Source organism: Carica papaya, chromosome 6 (assembly GCF_054855325.1).
Source record: "Carica papaya isolate Zhongbai chromosome 6, ASM5485532v1, whole genome shotgun sequence".
NCBI lineage: Eukaryota > Viridiplantae > Streptophyta > Magnoliopsida > Brassicales > Caricaceae > Carica > Carica papaya.
Window position 1 is genome coordinate 11,345,857 of NC_142314.1, and position 16,013 is coordinate 11,361,869.

Sequence of the window (16,013 nt, forward strand, 5' to 3'; positions counted from 1 at the left end):
ATAAATTATGATATCTAAAGAAACATTGGAATCATGTCAGAAGCATGGGTTGGATATGACAGCAAAACATGTTTTTACTTTTTAGATGAAATCGTACTGATTCAATTATTGAGAAAAAAAAAAAAAACAAATTCAAAGATAAGAAAAATAATTTTTTTTTTTTAAAAAGGTGATACGGTGATCATTAAGTTAAAAATTTTTAAAAACCTAAAAAACTAACACAACAGATTCAAATTAATTAAAATCGAATTGATCAAATAATCTTGGTCAATTCAGAATTAAATTAAGACGTAACTTGAATTAAAGAAATAAAATAATATTTTATTATTTTTAAAATAAAAAATTTATATATTTATTCTCTAAAATCAAGACTAAAACCTTATATAATTTAAAAATATATATATTTATTCTCTAAAATTAAGCATGCTTTTTAGAGAGGATTTTCAAGCACTCTTTTATCCTCCAAAGACCCAAGAGTAAAATTATATATAAAAAAAAATAAAAAAAATTGAAGTAGAAAGTCAGAGAGTTGAAAAAGTCAGCGATGGTCAAGTAGTTATCAAAAAATAAATGAAAGGGTATTTTGGAGAATAAAAATATTCGATCTCGCATAAAGCACGCTGTAAACGGTCTTTGGGTACGTCGTTTTCTGGCTTGTCGGAATCTCAAAATTTGCAGAAGACAAGACAGCTCTTTCTTTTTTTCTCATTTTGAAGGTAAATTTTTTTATTTTCAAAAAAGAAAAAAAAAACAGTGCTGGTAAACAAAAAAATTACTCTTCCTTTTTACCTCTTTAATCTCACATTCTGATAATTATCAGAAATTTCTATTAAACTAATTTATTTATAACTATTTTAGTTCTGACATTTACTCTCTTTGCCATATATGCTGCCGAGCTCTTCCGCAACGTGGAAATCAATATATACAGTTGCTCTTTTAATGTTGAAAAGACTCAACTACGAGAGAAATTTCAATTTTGGTTAGAAAACTTCTTTTTTGCTACTGGGTAACATACTGAGTTCAGTAGACTTTATAAGCATTCATAAATTACCAATAACAATAAAATGTGATGGTACATTATTATATACAAAATAGTCTATAAGTGTATAACCATAAATAAAGTTAAGAAATAAATCATATAAATGCTCATAAGTTTTTTTTTTATTTCAAGAAAAAAAAACCAAGTTATACATGGGGATTATAGCTTATCTTTCATCATCTTTCTTTGCAGTATCATAGCTCATATCAGTGTTTATTTAGATTTGAATTCGAATTTTGAAGTATTAATAACTATTATTTTTTTTAAATGTAGAAGTATTAATAACTAATATATCCATCATACAGTAACATTTCGAGAAACTAACTTGAAAATTTTGAAGAGAAGAAATAATAACAAAATAGTCTGCCATGTTCTTGATTAAACATTTCATATAAAAAGAGTTATGGTTGCCAAAACAATAACCAAGGCGAACTGGGACTGAACCAAGAACCAAGGCTAAATGATATTATTGTATTATTCTAATTTTAGCTACCAATGTCTCCTCCAGTCCATCACGAACACAGTCGATAATTCCCGTTCAGATATTGATTCCACATTACATATGAAAAATTTGCTAAAACTGTTCTGACTAAATATTGTAACCAAAAATTTCCCCACCATTCCGATTAATAGATTACACTATAAAATATTTTACAACAAAACCATCTCACCTAGGTTGAGCCGGGGGGTGGGCACATGTAGAACTCTAGGAAGGAAGAAACAGAACAAAAGAAAGCCAGAGGAAACTTCCTCTATAAGAATAATTTTTGAGAAAAAAAAAAAAGAAAAAGAAAAACTTAATTTTCAGAATCCCGTGGCAGGAATTTACTATCTGAAATCAGCACCAACTGCTTCTTGAACGGATTTAAAACCATCCCTTTTCAAGCATTCAGCTAACTCGGCCTGTGTGAAGAAAACACATCACAAAACTTACTCAGCTACCCTGACAAGAAACTAGAATATTACGATCTCTATCATTCAAATTCTTGATGCTTCCTTAAGGCCAAACACTATCCCTCAAAAGCTAAAACTAAAGCTATAAAACATGAGTTACTAACTCTTTAAATAAAGCTCAACATGCACGTGTTTTTTATGTGACATTAGGATGTCACATAATTACTCCACTTCCAAATAATTTAAAAGTTTAATGAAGTCCAACTTTGCAAGGCTATGAAAAGAGGATCCATGACAAAAAGTTTGGTCAGAATAATTAATAAAATGCCACTCCTTTTAAATCCAAACAGTATAACAGTTGGGAATTACCTATGCCTAAATGCTATTTCTTGGTGCATCTTATATAGGCAATAATAAGTTAATCTTTTCAAAGGAAGTAAATACAAAGACGAAAAATTATATATTCCTTAAAGTAATAAGTATTAGCATAATTAGAAAACAATACCTTTATCCTCGGAATCGAGGCTGGCCCTTCATATGCAAATCCAGTGTAAAGCTGAACAAGAGTTGCTCCAGCTCTTAGTTTCTTATACGCATCCTCACCACTGAACCAAAGACATAAAATACAAACCACAGAGTAGAGAGAAGGAGAAAAGAATGGTTATTATCTTTATGATCAATAGATGACCAAGAAAATCATAATAATTAATTGGTCACCATACTGCACCTGCTAACACCGCCACAGCCTATTAGTGGGATTCTCCCCTGGTAAAGATGAATTCAATACACACTAGTCAAGCTTCTAAAGATGTCACATAGACTATTAGATACTAAAAAGTGAATATGCCAATAAAAGAGCGCTCTTTCCCTGGCATGGCAGCAAAGAGTTTAAACGGATTGTACAAGTTTCAAAGGCAATGAGGTATTAAGAACAAAAATTAGGAATTATATGGTAGCTTATGTGTTCATAAATGGACTTCTGCAAAAATATGGGAGCAGTTTAAGCTGATGAGGATGGATCCAGTTCTGGGCGGCTGGATTATCATCCGCATTCTTATGCAACTGACTACTAGAAACGGTTCAGTTGTTCATCCTATAACCTAGGGCAATTCACAACCTAATGCCCCCGACTAAAACTCCTAGTTCTTTAAATTGGGTGTCCAATTTTTTCCCGTAACTACCAGAAGTGGAGTTCCAATGGTAATCCAGATCATGCGAAGTATCATAAATCATTCTTAGTCATGCTCGAGCATTTCACAGGAGAACTTTATCCTCCTAAAAGTGGTTAGCTAGAGACAAAAGTGATTTGCTGTTGCGGGTGTCTGCAGACCAAGTCTTTTCACATTTCCTACTTCCACAAGTTTTATTAAGCATATCCTACCATTTGTCTAGTTGTTCATACTCTTCTCAGAGGTATTTGGTTCTTCATTTATTACAAAAGAAATAGTGCCTAATATTACATAACAAATAGTTGATTTGGAATTTTAAATAAGATGCTACCTTCTAATGTTCTAAGTGTAAAGGAAGTTCGAAAAATGAGATAAACTTTTGAAGACTAGTTATCTCAAAAAAAAAAAAAAACTTTTGAAGACTTAGATATAATACAGAGTTCTGGGGTCCATTTAAGGCACATTTAATTTAATAACAATCCATGTCTATTTTGAAGGATAAGGCAAGAGAAAAAAAACTCTGCAATATTATAGAGAAAGGCATCTTACCCTTGTCAGAATGTACATCTCCTTCAAGATACTGGTGGACAGATTAAATAGAGGTTTCCCACTTAAGCCACCAGATTCTGCAGCAACTGGGTTTTTGCTTACAGAATCTGGTCTAGAAATGGTTGTATTTGATATGATCTAGTGTGAAAGCCAAGATAAACAACTGATATAAGTGCATGTAGACGGTATTCACATAGCAATGGTCCATATATAGTTAAGTATAGAACATTCTGGCTCATCAATCAATGAAGTAAAGATTGATACTAACATGTAGAACCAGCATCAATTTACTATTCACCAAAGGAAAAAGCAGAACAGCATCAAATATTGTTTTTCTACACAATTTAATGCCTATCATACCTGAACAAAATTTTCATTAGATAATGCTATTGAAGAACAACTAAGGTAGAAATAACAGCTTAACAAATTAACTTCATGATTCCCATTTAATAAATTAACTTCATGATTTCCATGTAATGTTGTTAATATTATCTTGTTGGCAAAAAATTTAGATGAAAAAGAAACATACTGTAAACAAGGCACAAAGGCATACTTTTTGAGATTAAAAAGAATGTGTATATAGTATACGCCACCAATAACCTTTCCAAAATCATCCCACCCATAAATGTCATAAACTAGTATAAGAGTCCTAAAAACATTAATCCACCTGTACCTAATACTGGCCATATCACTGACACACACCTCAAACGCTCTATTTTTTCTCTCTTTGCAAATTACCCAAAACATTGTAAGAAGAATAATCTTAACAATTTTTGAATTTTTACAAATCCACCCCAAGCCCACAGTCAGCTCTAACGCTACCCACTATCACCCAGTTAATACCCATAAGACTATACACCATAGATCAGGGCACCAAGGGATATTACCATATATAAATAACGGTTTACAAGTCTTTTTTTAACAAATAAATGGGTTACAAGTTAGTCAAAATGTCTATCAAGTCTCTAAATCCTCCTCAAGGAAAAAGAATAATATTTAAATAAAAAACAGTATAATGTCTAATTTTACAAAACGGAGGAACTCAATTCCTCAAAAGCTCTCTGATTCCTCTTTTCCAAACAACCGAAAGATAGCCATGAAATGACAGTCAAGAGTTATTTCGATAAACACCAGTCCGAATACATCACCAAGCCCACAACTCCAATGAAACCCAACTTTCTATAGCCATTTAGTGTCTCATAAATATAACTTATTTTCTTTAATAAACTTATTTATCTCCACCACTGAAATGGTAGGGTATTGGCAAACCAATATGAACTTGTTTGTAAAGCTTTTGTTTATGGGCAGCAGCTCCTCGATGTCTTATTTATAAATTGTCATTTTTTTTAATTCAAAAACAAATGTGAGTGAGATAGAAGTTTATCTGTCTCTATTTTGAATTGAAAATCATATTACATTTTTAAGTTCAACATAAAAAAAATATAAATGCGCCAAGAAAAAAATAATAATTCTGATTCAAGTGAAAGACACTTTAAGACTTAATTCTAAGTTATGGTAAGGCAAAATGCTGGGATCATCTAATGACAGAATAATTATGAAAAACTGTAATGGAAAGCACCAAATGACTGAAGATAAAGCTTCTAATGAAGTTTGTCGAAGCAAGAAATATTCAAAAGCTTCTACTAGGAAGTAAATACCAATCCATCCAAGCGGAGTGCAAGAGCAACCTACAACACAGATGTGAAACCATAAGAAATAAATAACTTCCCATATTTTTAAGGAAAGAATTTGTAATAAATAAAAGTACAACATACTGCTGCTATATCATCCAGGTCTTCTTTCGACAAATCTGGAGCAATTTTTACCAACAATGGAGGAGGACCCTCCTCACCCCATTGCATCTCATCACGAGCAGCTTGAACCTTAATGAAAAGACAAACTCATAATAGTGAACTTCCACATCAGATCAGTGAAAAGTCACATCAGAGCAAGAAGTACGTTCAAGCCTAGAATTTCTTACCTTCTTAACAAGATCCTTCAATTGTTTCCTTCCTTGAAGCATACGCAAGCCAGGAGTGTTAGGTGATGAAACGTTAATTACCTAAACAAAAGAGTGCATAAAGAAGTTAGTTCTAAAGAATCTGAAAACTAAAACAAAAAAATAATTGCAGACAGATGAATGCTAACAAAAGTTTTCTGTAAGTATAGAAAACAATCGCTTGAGCTTATGAAGAAAATATAGCAATTATGTTCTTTACATGAAAAAGTTATACCACCAGTTTCTTACTGGATAATTTGCATCAAGAAGAGCATGAAGAAATTTTCGTAATGATTAAAAAAGAAAAATCTCTACCAAGTAATCAGCATACTGAGACAAGCTATGAACTCCCTGTACATAGTCTGCAGCAGCATCTTCACTTGTCTTATTCTTTCCCAGGTTGACACCAAGAATGCCAGGACCAGCTTTGCCTCCATGTTTGACTTCATCAGTGGAAGAGGGTGAAGTGCTTGAAGTCTCATCCAATTTCCTTTTACCATGCTGGGCACCCAATCGCCTTGCCACAACAACAATTCCTTCGCTGTTAAACCCACACCGGTTGATGATAGCACTGGTTCAAGTCATTTTAAACATATCAGAATATTTTTAAATTCCAGAAAACGGATATAATACAACTTTCACGCAATCAAATATTTGAAACCTTAAAAGTTCCAAGCACCTTCGGTAAGTTTCTTGCTGATATCCTCAAGCCAAAAAATGAGTTACTTCTTACTTCAACCGAGAGTAAGATAAATTATTTACTCACCCCTCTTATATTCAAAAAAAAAAAAAAAAAAACTCACCCCTCTTGACGCAATCTGAAGATGCGCGGTTTCGGGTTACCCTCTTGTGGAACAGGAGTTACAGAGCCAACCTCAACAAAGCCAAAACCAAGTCCAAGTAAGCCTTCTACAGCCTCAGCATTTTTATCAAAGCCAGCAGCCAAACCTATAGGGTTGGAAAATTTTCTTCCCCAAACATCCAGTCCCAAGATTGTTGGATCAGGCCTCTTCTCTCTCGGGACCCAACCGCGAGCAGCAGCTGAGACAGCTAGTCTATGAGCAACCTCAGCATCTAGAAGTGCAAAGAAGGGATTTACAAGTTTTGTTGCTGAGAATAGCCAGCCACTGCCAAAAGGGAGTCAACATAAGTTGGTTACTAGAAGATAAATCATCGAAGTAACAGACAATAATCTTAAAAATGGAGCTGATTCTTGAAAGTTATGTGTGTTTTTCATAGAAGTTATCTGCACTGCACGGCAAATTCATTAAATTGACAAGTAGGCCGTCCATCATGGATATTGAAAATTACCTAGGAGTTTTACAGAAGAAGGAATTCATGTCACCATAACAAGGAAAACCTTATTCCCATAGACATAGATGTACAAAATGGGCTGGTATAGCAAACATTTAAAATCAATTGTTATTGAGTTATAATTTCTTCCAGCATGAAATGCAAGAATTCTGTAAAACCATATTAGTAACCATAGGAGCTCAAAAGATAGTTAAATATCTGTTCTGGATCCTGTTCATCCACAGATTGTACACTAAGGTCAATGACCATAATAGGAAGATAGGAAGCATTTTGAGAAAATAACCTCCTCTAGAATGTTATAAAGACAATGAGGATTGTATCCAACTAGTACCCTAACTTTATTTCTTATTCTTAGTTAGTCCACCTTATTATGTTGTAGGCACTCAAAGAACAATTTTAGGGTCTTTCCATATGAAATCAATGATTGACAAAATGCTATATCAAGGAAATTCATAATTAATCTAAAAGGGAGTCCATTAACCCCATTTAAAGCTTAAATACAAGGACATCGGGTTTGTTTCACAATGAATATTTTAGTCCTTCACTATCAGTTAATGCTAGTCACCTTGTGAGAGGATGATAACAAATCTCAAACTTCCTCAGCCACTTTTCAAAAGAAAACAAAATGACAGGCAAAAATCACAAATCTGAGCATGGTTTAATTCCATATTAATGCTTCCTTTAAGTTGTCACATACCATAAGCTTGAATATCATACTAGAATATTGAAAAGGGAACATAAATTTAGCAATTTCCTTTAGCAGCAGAGATTATCTACTAATCCATAAGAAAACTTTCATCCTTTCCTGTTCAGTTTTTTGGATTCAAAACGTAAGAAAGATGGGGAAATGGAGATGAAGAAACAGCAGCAAAATACTTATATTTACGTTTACTTAAACTACCCATATATCCCAAAAATGGAGAAACAAACAAGAATATTCATAAAACCTTCAACTTTTAACTTTCAAGTTGCACTGACAGATAAGTTTCTGGGATAAGGAATTCTTTTAACAGAAATTTCAGATGATTATAACATGATCATCCGGCCAACCCCCTTCCACGAAAAAGAAAAGCAAACTAGAGAGAGCAAATCGTTATCTTTTATGCACATTCACTTACCAGAAAGTTGCTTCATCTACAGTACTCACATAAGCTCCTCCAGCTATAACTAGGCCAATTGTGGCTCCAGTCAATAACCGTGCCTGCAGGTTAAAACAGCCAAACATAAATCTGTAGAAAATAAGGGAATAAATTCCAAATCAGTTAGGTTTATTTTTCTAGCTATTTTCATTTTGTTTAAAATAAGTATATTAGCTATATATTTTCTGTTTTCTGCTGTAAACGGTGACAGTCACAAAGTTGGTAGAGAATAATCAATTTTGTTATTTCCTCATCCCCCATAATTTTGTTAGGAGTTTGTTAGAATTTAGGCTGTATATATACACACCTTTGGTGAATGGAAATGATAAGCAGAAGTATTATTTCCTCCATTAAATTTTTTATGGTATCAGAGCTTACCTGATCCAAAAGAAAAGAGATCCCTGCTGAGCCAACATCTCCAATGGCCACGGGTAAGCTTCTGTCTTCTCCACTAGAGGTTTCCTCTAGTTCCTATCACCACAAAGCAACCACCAGAGCTGTGAGTGAGATGTCATCGTCTTGTATCACAGGACACAAACTCGATGGCAGCAACTACCTTCAATGGTCGTTGTCTGTCCACTTATTCATCTGCGGAAAATGGCATTATAGGTACCTCATTGGCGAGCTCGTGCCTCCTCCAGCGCCCGACTCAAATGCGCAAGTTTGGGAGATTGAAGACAGCATGGTCATGTCCTAACTTATCATCTCGATGACTCCTGAACTCAAAGATAATTTCCTTCTCTACGAAACTACCTACGAAATCTGGAAGGCAGCTCAGGAATTCTACTCCAACAAGGAGAACAACTCGGCTATTTTCGAAATCGAATCGACACTCCATGATCTTCGGCAAGGTGAGTTGAGCATCACTCAGTATTATAATCTCCTAACCCGTAATTGGCAGCAGATGGATGTCTTTGAGGAGCATCGTTGGAGCTGTCCTGATGACGCGAAAAGCTTCAAAGCTTTCGTTGAAGAGAAGCGAACTTTTAAATTTTTGCTAGGGCTGAACAAGAATCTCGATGAGATTTGGGGACGCGTACTGAGCACCAAGCCATTGTCGAGCCTTCGGGAATCTTTTTTTGAGGTTCGACGCGAGGAGAGCCATCAGAAGATCATGATGGGAGAGATTGACCAAACTCACCCGACTGAAAATGCTTCAGCACTCACGATCCGAACTGTTGACAGTCGAACAAAGAAGACGAGGCCCTAGTGCGATCACTGTAGGAAGGTAGGGCACACTCGGGATTGTTGCTGGAAACTTCGCAACAAACCAAGCGATTGGAAACCATCTTCGGGTGAGTGGAAGATGTCGAAGGCAGAGAGCTCTAGCAAGCATCAAGGGAATCACGTTGTTGAAAAGCCCCCTGATGCAGTGAAAAAAGACCCATTTACCCCTGAGCAGTTGGAAGCCCTCCAACGTATTCTATCCAAGAAATCTTACCCGGTCAGTGCCTCTGTGGCACACAAAGGTAATATTCTTGGCTTATCTGTTTTTTCAGAAAAATGGCAGGTGTGAGTAGTAGACTCTGGAACATCTGACCATATGATTGGAGATGTCTCAATGTTTCAAAATTACAGAAGATGTAAAAAAGATTTTTCAATCAGAATTGCAGATGGTTCTCTCTCAAAAGTGGCTGGAATGGGTTCCGTGAATTTATCTCCAAACTTGACTCTCTATTCAGTTCTCCATGTTCCAAATTTGGACTGTAATTATCAATCAGCAAACTATGTGAAGATTTGAAATGTGCTGCAAAATTTGTTTATAATATATGTAATTTTCGGGACTTGGACTAGGGGAAGATGATTGGCAGTGCTAGGATGAGCTCAGGATTATATTTGCTTCAAGTCAATGCTTCTAAAAGACAAGCTCACAATACAGTATGTGCAAACTCTGTTTCTATTTCCGCAAATAATGACCATGATATTATGTTGTGGCACTATAGAATAAGACATCCAAATTTCATGTACTTGAAAAGATGTTCCCATTTCTATTTAAAGAAACAGATACAGTTTCGTTATAGTGTGAAGTATGTCAATTTTCTAAACATACTCGAAATTCATTTCCTAGCTTGCCATGAAAACTCTCAAAACCTTTGCATTAATTCACAGTATGTATGGGACCCTTCTAGGTTTTCAACATTTCTGGAACTAGGTGGTTTGTATCTTTTATTGATGATCATACAAGAATCACTTGAGTAATTCTCATGAAAGAAAAATCTGAAGTGAGATCTTTGTTTAAAAAATTTCATACAATGATTCGAACTTAATTTCATGCTATCATCCAAGTGTTAAAATCCGACAATACTTCTGAATATTTTGAAACTACCATTGAAAAATAGTTTACTGAACATGACATTATTCATCAAAGCTCCTGTGTCCATACTCCACAGCAAAATGACATATCCGAAAGGAAAAATAGACATATCCTTAAGGTTGCTAGATCACTCATGTTCACCATCCATGTCCCAAAATTTCTTTGGGAGAGACTGTTCTTTCAGCTACCTATTTGATTAATCGGATGTCTTCTCATATTTTACAGTTTCAATCACCCTACACTATCCTCTCAAATGCCTTTCCCGATTCACACATCTTAAACACTTTCTCACTTAAAGTTTTTGGTTGTTCAGCATACGTCTATGTTCATAAACATTTTCGTGGAAAATTAGACCCAAGAGGAATAAAGTGTATCTTTGTTGGGTACTCTGTAAATAAAAAAAAATACAAATGTCTAGTTCTGGAATCCCGCCGTTTTTATAATACAATGGACGTCGCATTTTTTGAGAACCAACCATTTTATCCCACTATTAATATTCAAGGGGAGACACATTCACTCAAGAATATCAGTTGTGGGATGTGAGTGTAACTCCTCTGTACCCACAAAATCCACCACCAGACAAATCTTTCTTGGAACCTAAACCTGAAACCTCACAAAAGAAACTTAGAACCAAAACCAGTTACAGAAAACACATTACCTGCAATGAGTGAGTTACGTATCTATACGAGAAGAAACAAAGGAAAAACACCTAAATCATCCAAGCACTGCCATGAATCCACTCCTGATGCAGGTAATGTAATCTCTGTACCAACTCTTGATTCTGATATTCCTATTGCTTTGAGAAAGGGTACCCGGACATGCACCAAACATCCTATACAGGACTATATTTCATTGGACAAATTGTTCTTGGAACATCATGCTTTTGTGTGCAGGATAGACAGTAGCTCACCAGAGCCCAGAACAATACATGAGACTTTGAAAATTCCAAAATGGAAGATAGTTGTCTTAAATGAGATCAAGACACTTGAAAAGAATGAGACATGGGAGCTAACTGATCTATCTCCAGGAAAGCGTCAAGTGGGGTGCAAATGACTCTTTACAACCAAATATAACCCAGATGAGATTGTGAATCGGTTTAAGGCCTGCCTGGTAGCCAAAGGCTATACTCAATCATATGGTGTAGACTATTTGAAGATGTTTGCACCGGTTGCTAAGCACAATACTATTCGGGTACTTCTATCACTTGCATCTAATCTTAACTGGCCACTTTATCAACTAAATGTAAAGAATGCATTCTTTAATGGCGATTGGGAAGAAAAAGTGTATATGGATATACCACCAGTGTTTGAACTAACAGATAATTATCAGAAAGTGTATAAACTAAAGAAATCACTCTATGGCCTAAAACAATCTCCAATGGCATGATTTGATAGACTCACAAGAGCCGTAAAACATGAAAGATATGAACAATGTCAATCCGATCATACACTGTTTGTTAAACACTACATCTCAGGTAAGAAAACTATTTTGATTGTATATGTTGATGATATCATTCTTACAGGAAATCACCTTGAGAAGATTCAGAAATTTAAAAAATTCCTGACCAGAGAATTTGAAATAAAAGATCTTGGGGTACTGAAATACTTCTTCCGTATGGAAGTGGCTAGATCCCAAAAGGGAATTTCAGTATCTCAACGAAAGTACGTTTTGGATCTCCTAAAGGAGATTGGGATGCTAGGAAGCAAGCTCGTTGACACCCTGATGGATTCAGTTATCAAATTTGGATCCAGAATCAGTGATAAAATGGTTGACAAAAGAAGATACCAAAGACTTGTTGAGAAACTTATCTACTTAGCATATACAAGACTAGACATCAGTTTTGCAGTGAGTACAGTAAGTCAGTTCATGAATCAGCTAACTAAAAATCACATAAGAGCTGTGTATTGAATTCTAAGGTATCTCAAAATGACTACAGGATAAGGATTGTTCTTTCAGAAGACAGAAAGAAGAGGTGTTGAAATTTACACTGATGCAGATTGGGCAGAGTTTACAGATGACAGAAGATCTACATCAGGATATTGTACCTATGTTTGGGATAACCTGATTACCTGGAGAAGCAAGAAACAGTTAGTTGTGTCTCGCACAATGCAGAATATGAATTTAGAGCGCTTGCTCATGGTATTTGTGAAGGTGAATGGTTGAAGAGGATACTTGAAGAATTAAAAACCCTTAACAATATACTTATGAAAGTATGGTGTGACAACCAATCAACTATTAGTATGGCCAAAAACCCAGTACACCATGACAGAACTAAATATGTGAGATCGACCGCCATTTTATCAATGAAAAATTGGAAGATGGAACTATTACTCTGATGCACATTCCAAGAATCAACAGACTGCGGATAATCTAACAAAAGCTATACCTAAAAGAAACTTTGATGACATAATATCCAATCTAGATTTACTAAACATATATGTAAACTAGATTGAGGGGGAGTGTAGAAAATAAGGGAATACATTCCAAATCAGTTAGGTTTATTTTTCTAGTTATTTTCATTTTGTTTAAAATAAGTATATTAACTATACATTTTCTGTTTTCTGCTGTAAACGGTGACAGTCACAAAATTGGTAGAGAATAACCAATTTTGTTATTTCCTCCTCCCCATAATTTTGTTAGGAGTTTGTTAGAATTTATATTGTATATATACACACCTTTGGTGAATGGAAATGATAAGCAGAAGCATTATTTCCTCCATTAAATTCTTTAAAATCAGAATTAGATAACAATGTTTCACCCTTATGAATTTCCACTAGAGACACTAGAGTTTCAATATAACTCGTGGATAGAAATTATTTCTAACACAATTCAAAAATCTCATGATAGAAAAAGGCCTAGAAAATGCAACCAAAACAATATTTAAGCATTAAGAGATTATTCTTTTCTCCAGCTTTGTACAAGGTTGGAGAAATTCATCCCACATAGGGTGCTCCTCCATCACAACAACAATATCTGCACATACTTTTGCGATTTCTGATAAACAAAATTATTAGAAATTAAAAGTGTAATTGCTGTAAGCCAGCAAATATAAGCCATCAGAATGCAAAATGTAATCGATGTAAATTATGGAACTATAGACAATAAACCAGAAAGAAAATAAATTAGGAAACTGTAATCCTTTCAATGACAATATACATTCATGCACACCAGCAACCATCCCATCAATGCTAGATGGATTGGCATGACTAGCAGGTAAGCAGCAACATGTAAAGTAATATTATAGGAAGAATTGAACCATTTGTATTCCCACCATCACCAAGTAATAGTCTTTGTAGGCAAATATCCAAAGACGACTTTCAGATGTAAACATATCAAAATCAATCTAGACTCTCAATGAGGCAAATAATAAAATCAAGCTGCTAAGATAATCGATTAAAACACCCATTTTTAAAGGAGAAGAAAATAAATACCCATCCACATAAAGAAAGCCAAAAATCAACAACAGTAAGTCAAACAGTAGCATGCACATATACTGGCTCCATACGACAATTACTAGCCCCTTAGAATCAAAAGAATAGTAATATATTAAAAGCAAGAAGTTAACAATCAATATCTGCTAGTGCTTCCACAAAGTAAAACCCATATCTTTGTGAAGTCATATCTATTAAACCTCAAATAACAATCTTACTGAAGGAAAGAATTACAACAAAAGTCTGCTGATAATGTACCTAGAATAGAGGCCTCTTTTCCTTTAAAAGAAAATATTAGCAGTAAAGGCAGTTTTCAAGTCACTTTAAACTCAAGATGCCTATCTCATTGCTTCTCCCTACCTTAATTGCCATACTTGGAATCAAACCATAAGTTAAATAAATGCTGTGGCATGAACTGTATGGAAAGCTATCGTTAAGCTTGCTTAATTTTGATTCCTTTTGACCCGAGAACAAAACTAATGTTCACAAGGTGCTTAACTCCATTCCTCTTTTACACTTGCTTACATCTTTCTTTGATGTTTATCTACAGTGCTATATTTTCTTAGCTCGCTCAACCCAGGAACAAAGTTTTGCCAAGAGAAATGGACTCAGAAATTGTCTTCCCTTAATAAACAGATAGATAACACCTATATAGAAGTGGTAGATGGGTGGCACTCCCTTGGTGCCTTGTGAATTATTTTGTTCTTGAAAAAGGAAAAGGCATATAGGGGATGACGCGTATATACAGAGAGTAAAGAAAAGAAGTGCTATAAGAAAATTGATCACGTCCACTAACTCTCCTCTACTCACAATAGTTTATCCAGAAATCCAAAAGCATTGGGAGAACAAAGCATTGCAAGGGTGCTTTTTTCTTCTCCATCAAGATAATCCGGGAGATAGTGAAGGGAACGAAAGCTTTAGTGTTCCCTTTGATAATTCCAATGAGGAATGATGGGAACATGAATGCTAAAGAAAGGACTTGATGCTACAAAGGTGAAACCCAATACAAGATGCATTCAGATGCACAGAGGAAGCTCGTTTTGGTTGTTAAGAGTACTTTAACAGAATTTTTAGTTGTTCAAAGGATTAATAAGAACTTGCATATGTCACAATGTAATATAGAGAGAGAACTTACTTTCTTCGAAGAATGAGGAACTTTGGGAGCTGGTGTAGCAGCAGAAGAGCAATGTCTGGAAGCTCCAAGAGGACTTGAAGTTGTCCTTCTGAACAGAAATTCTCTGAAATATTTCGCTGATGCTCTCGCGGCCATATTGATCTGAAAAAACGCTGACAAAGAGATGCCCCAAGCTATTAACTAAACAGAAGATTGCACAGAAAGAGAGAGAGAGAGAGAGAGAGAGAGAGAGAGAGAGAGAGAGAATCTCGAGAAAGAGAGTGCGTTTTCTGCTCTCTATGCGGGTCGTACTACTTCCTCGCCAGCAGTTTCACAAAGAAAACTTGATACACAAAATAGAAAAGCAATTTACAGGAAAACATATCTAATTCGACCAGAAAAGAGCAAAACTCGTTGAAGTATATAAGAAATTTCAGAGACAACAAATGACTTACTGATATTAAGGAAGACAGAACGATCGGAACGCCACTCCAGTCGGCGAGAGAGGTAAAGACTTTAGACGACGGAGAGAGAAGAAACCGGCGGCGTTTGATCGTGAAGGAGAGAATTGGGAGAGTGAAATAGAGAGCGGCAAAGAGTTCGTCAGATTGAAAAAGGAAAAAAAGAAATCAAGTTCTATGGGCCGGGCCTTAAAAAAAGGCACTTTTCCATCTAGTTAAATGGGCTCCTATAAACTTGTAAGATGGATCGAGTTTGAATTTGAATTGATAAAACTACAAAAACCGAATGGATTTAGAAATTAGTTAAGTTTATTTGATGTATTTGATTTAATTGGTTAAATGTAAGTTGCATTAGTCGGTTTTTCGATTCTAAAACAAACAAAAAAAATTAAATATATTAACATTTTTTAATTTTATATTATATATTTAATTAAGAATATTAAATAATTAAATATATATCATACATTTATATTATGTTAATATGATAGTTTATTAATTTAATATATTCAATTTTTCAATCAAAATCTCTTGTTTTGAATAGGCAACGTAACCCAAGAGAAGGGTGAATTAGGTTTGTTATATTTATTCCT

General features: G+C 34.8%; 1 protein-coding gene across 3 annotated transcripts; it reads right to left on the reverse strand.

Moving 5' to 3' along the window:
• Window positions 1-1,478: 1,478 nt before the first annotated feature.
• Window positions 1,479-15,574, reverse strand: LOC110807307 (pyrimidine d). 3 transcript variants are annotated; one of them, XM_088222120.1, is made up of 13 exons: window positions 15,418-15,574; window positions 14,984-15,135; window positions 8,482-8,574; window positions 8,083-8,165; window positions 6,454-6,777; window positions 5,966-6,221; window positions 5,633-5,713; window positions 5,427-5,534; window positions 5,310-5,339; window positions 3,652-3,789; window positions 2,661-2,698; window positions 2,439-2,538; window positions 1,479-1,942 (listed from the first exon to the last, which is right to left on the reverse strand). In XM_088222120.1, exons 2-13 carry the CDS (start codon window positions 15,116-15,118, stop codon window positions 1,868-1,870), a joined length of 1,461 nt encoding a protein of 486 aa, XP_088078246.1. In that variant the 5' UTR covers window positions 15,119-15,135; window positions 15,418-15,574; the 3' UTR covers window positions 1,479-1,867. The 3 variants fall into 3 exon arrangements, with proteins under 3 accessions (XP_088078246.1, XP_088078247.1, XP_088078248.1); XM_088222121.1 differs by having other exon boundaries at window positions 14,984-15,124; window positions 15,418-15,566; XM_088222122.1 differs by lacking the exon at window positions 8,482-8,574.
• Between the last annotated feature and the right edge of the window lie 439 nt (window positions 15,575-16,013).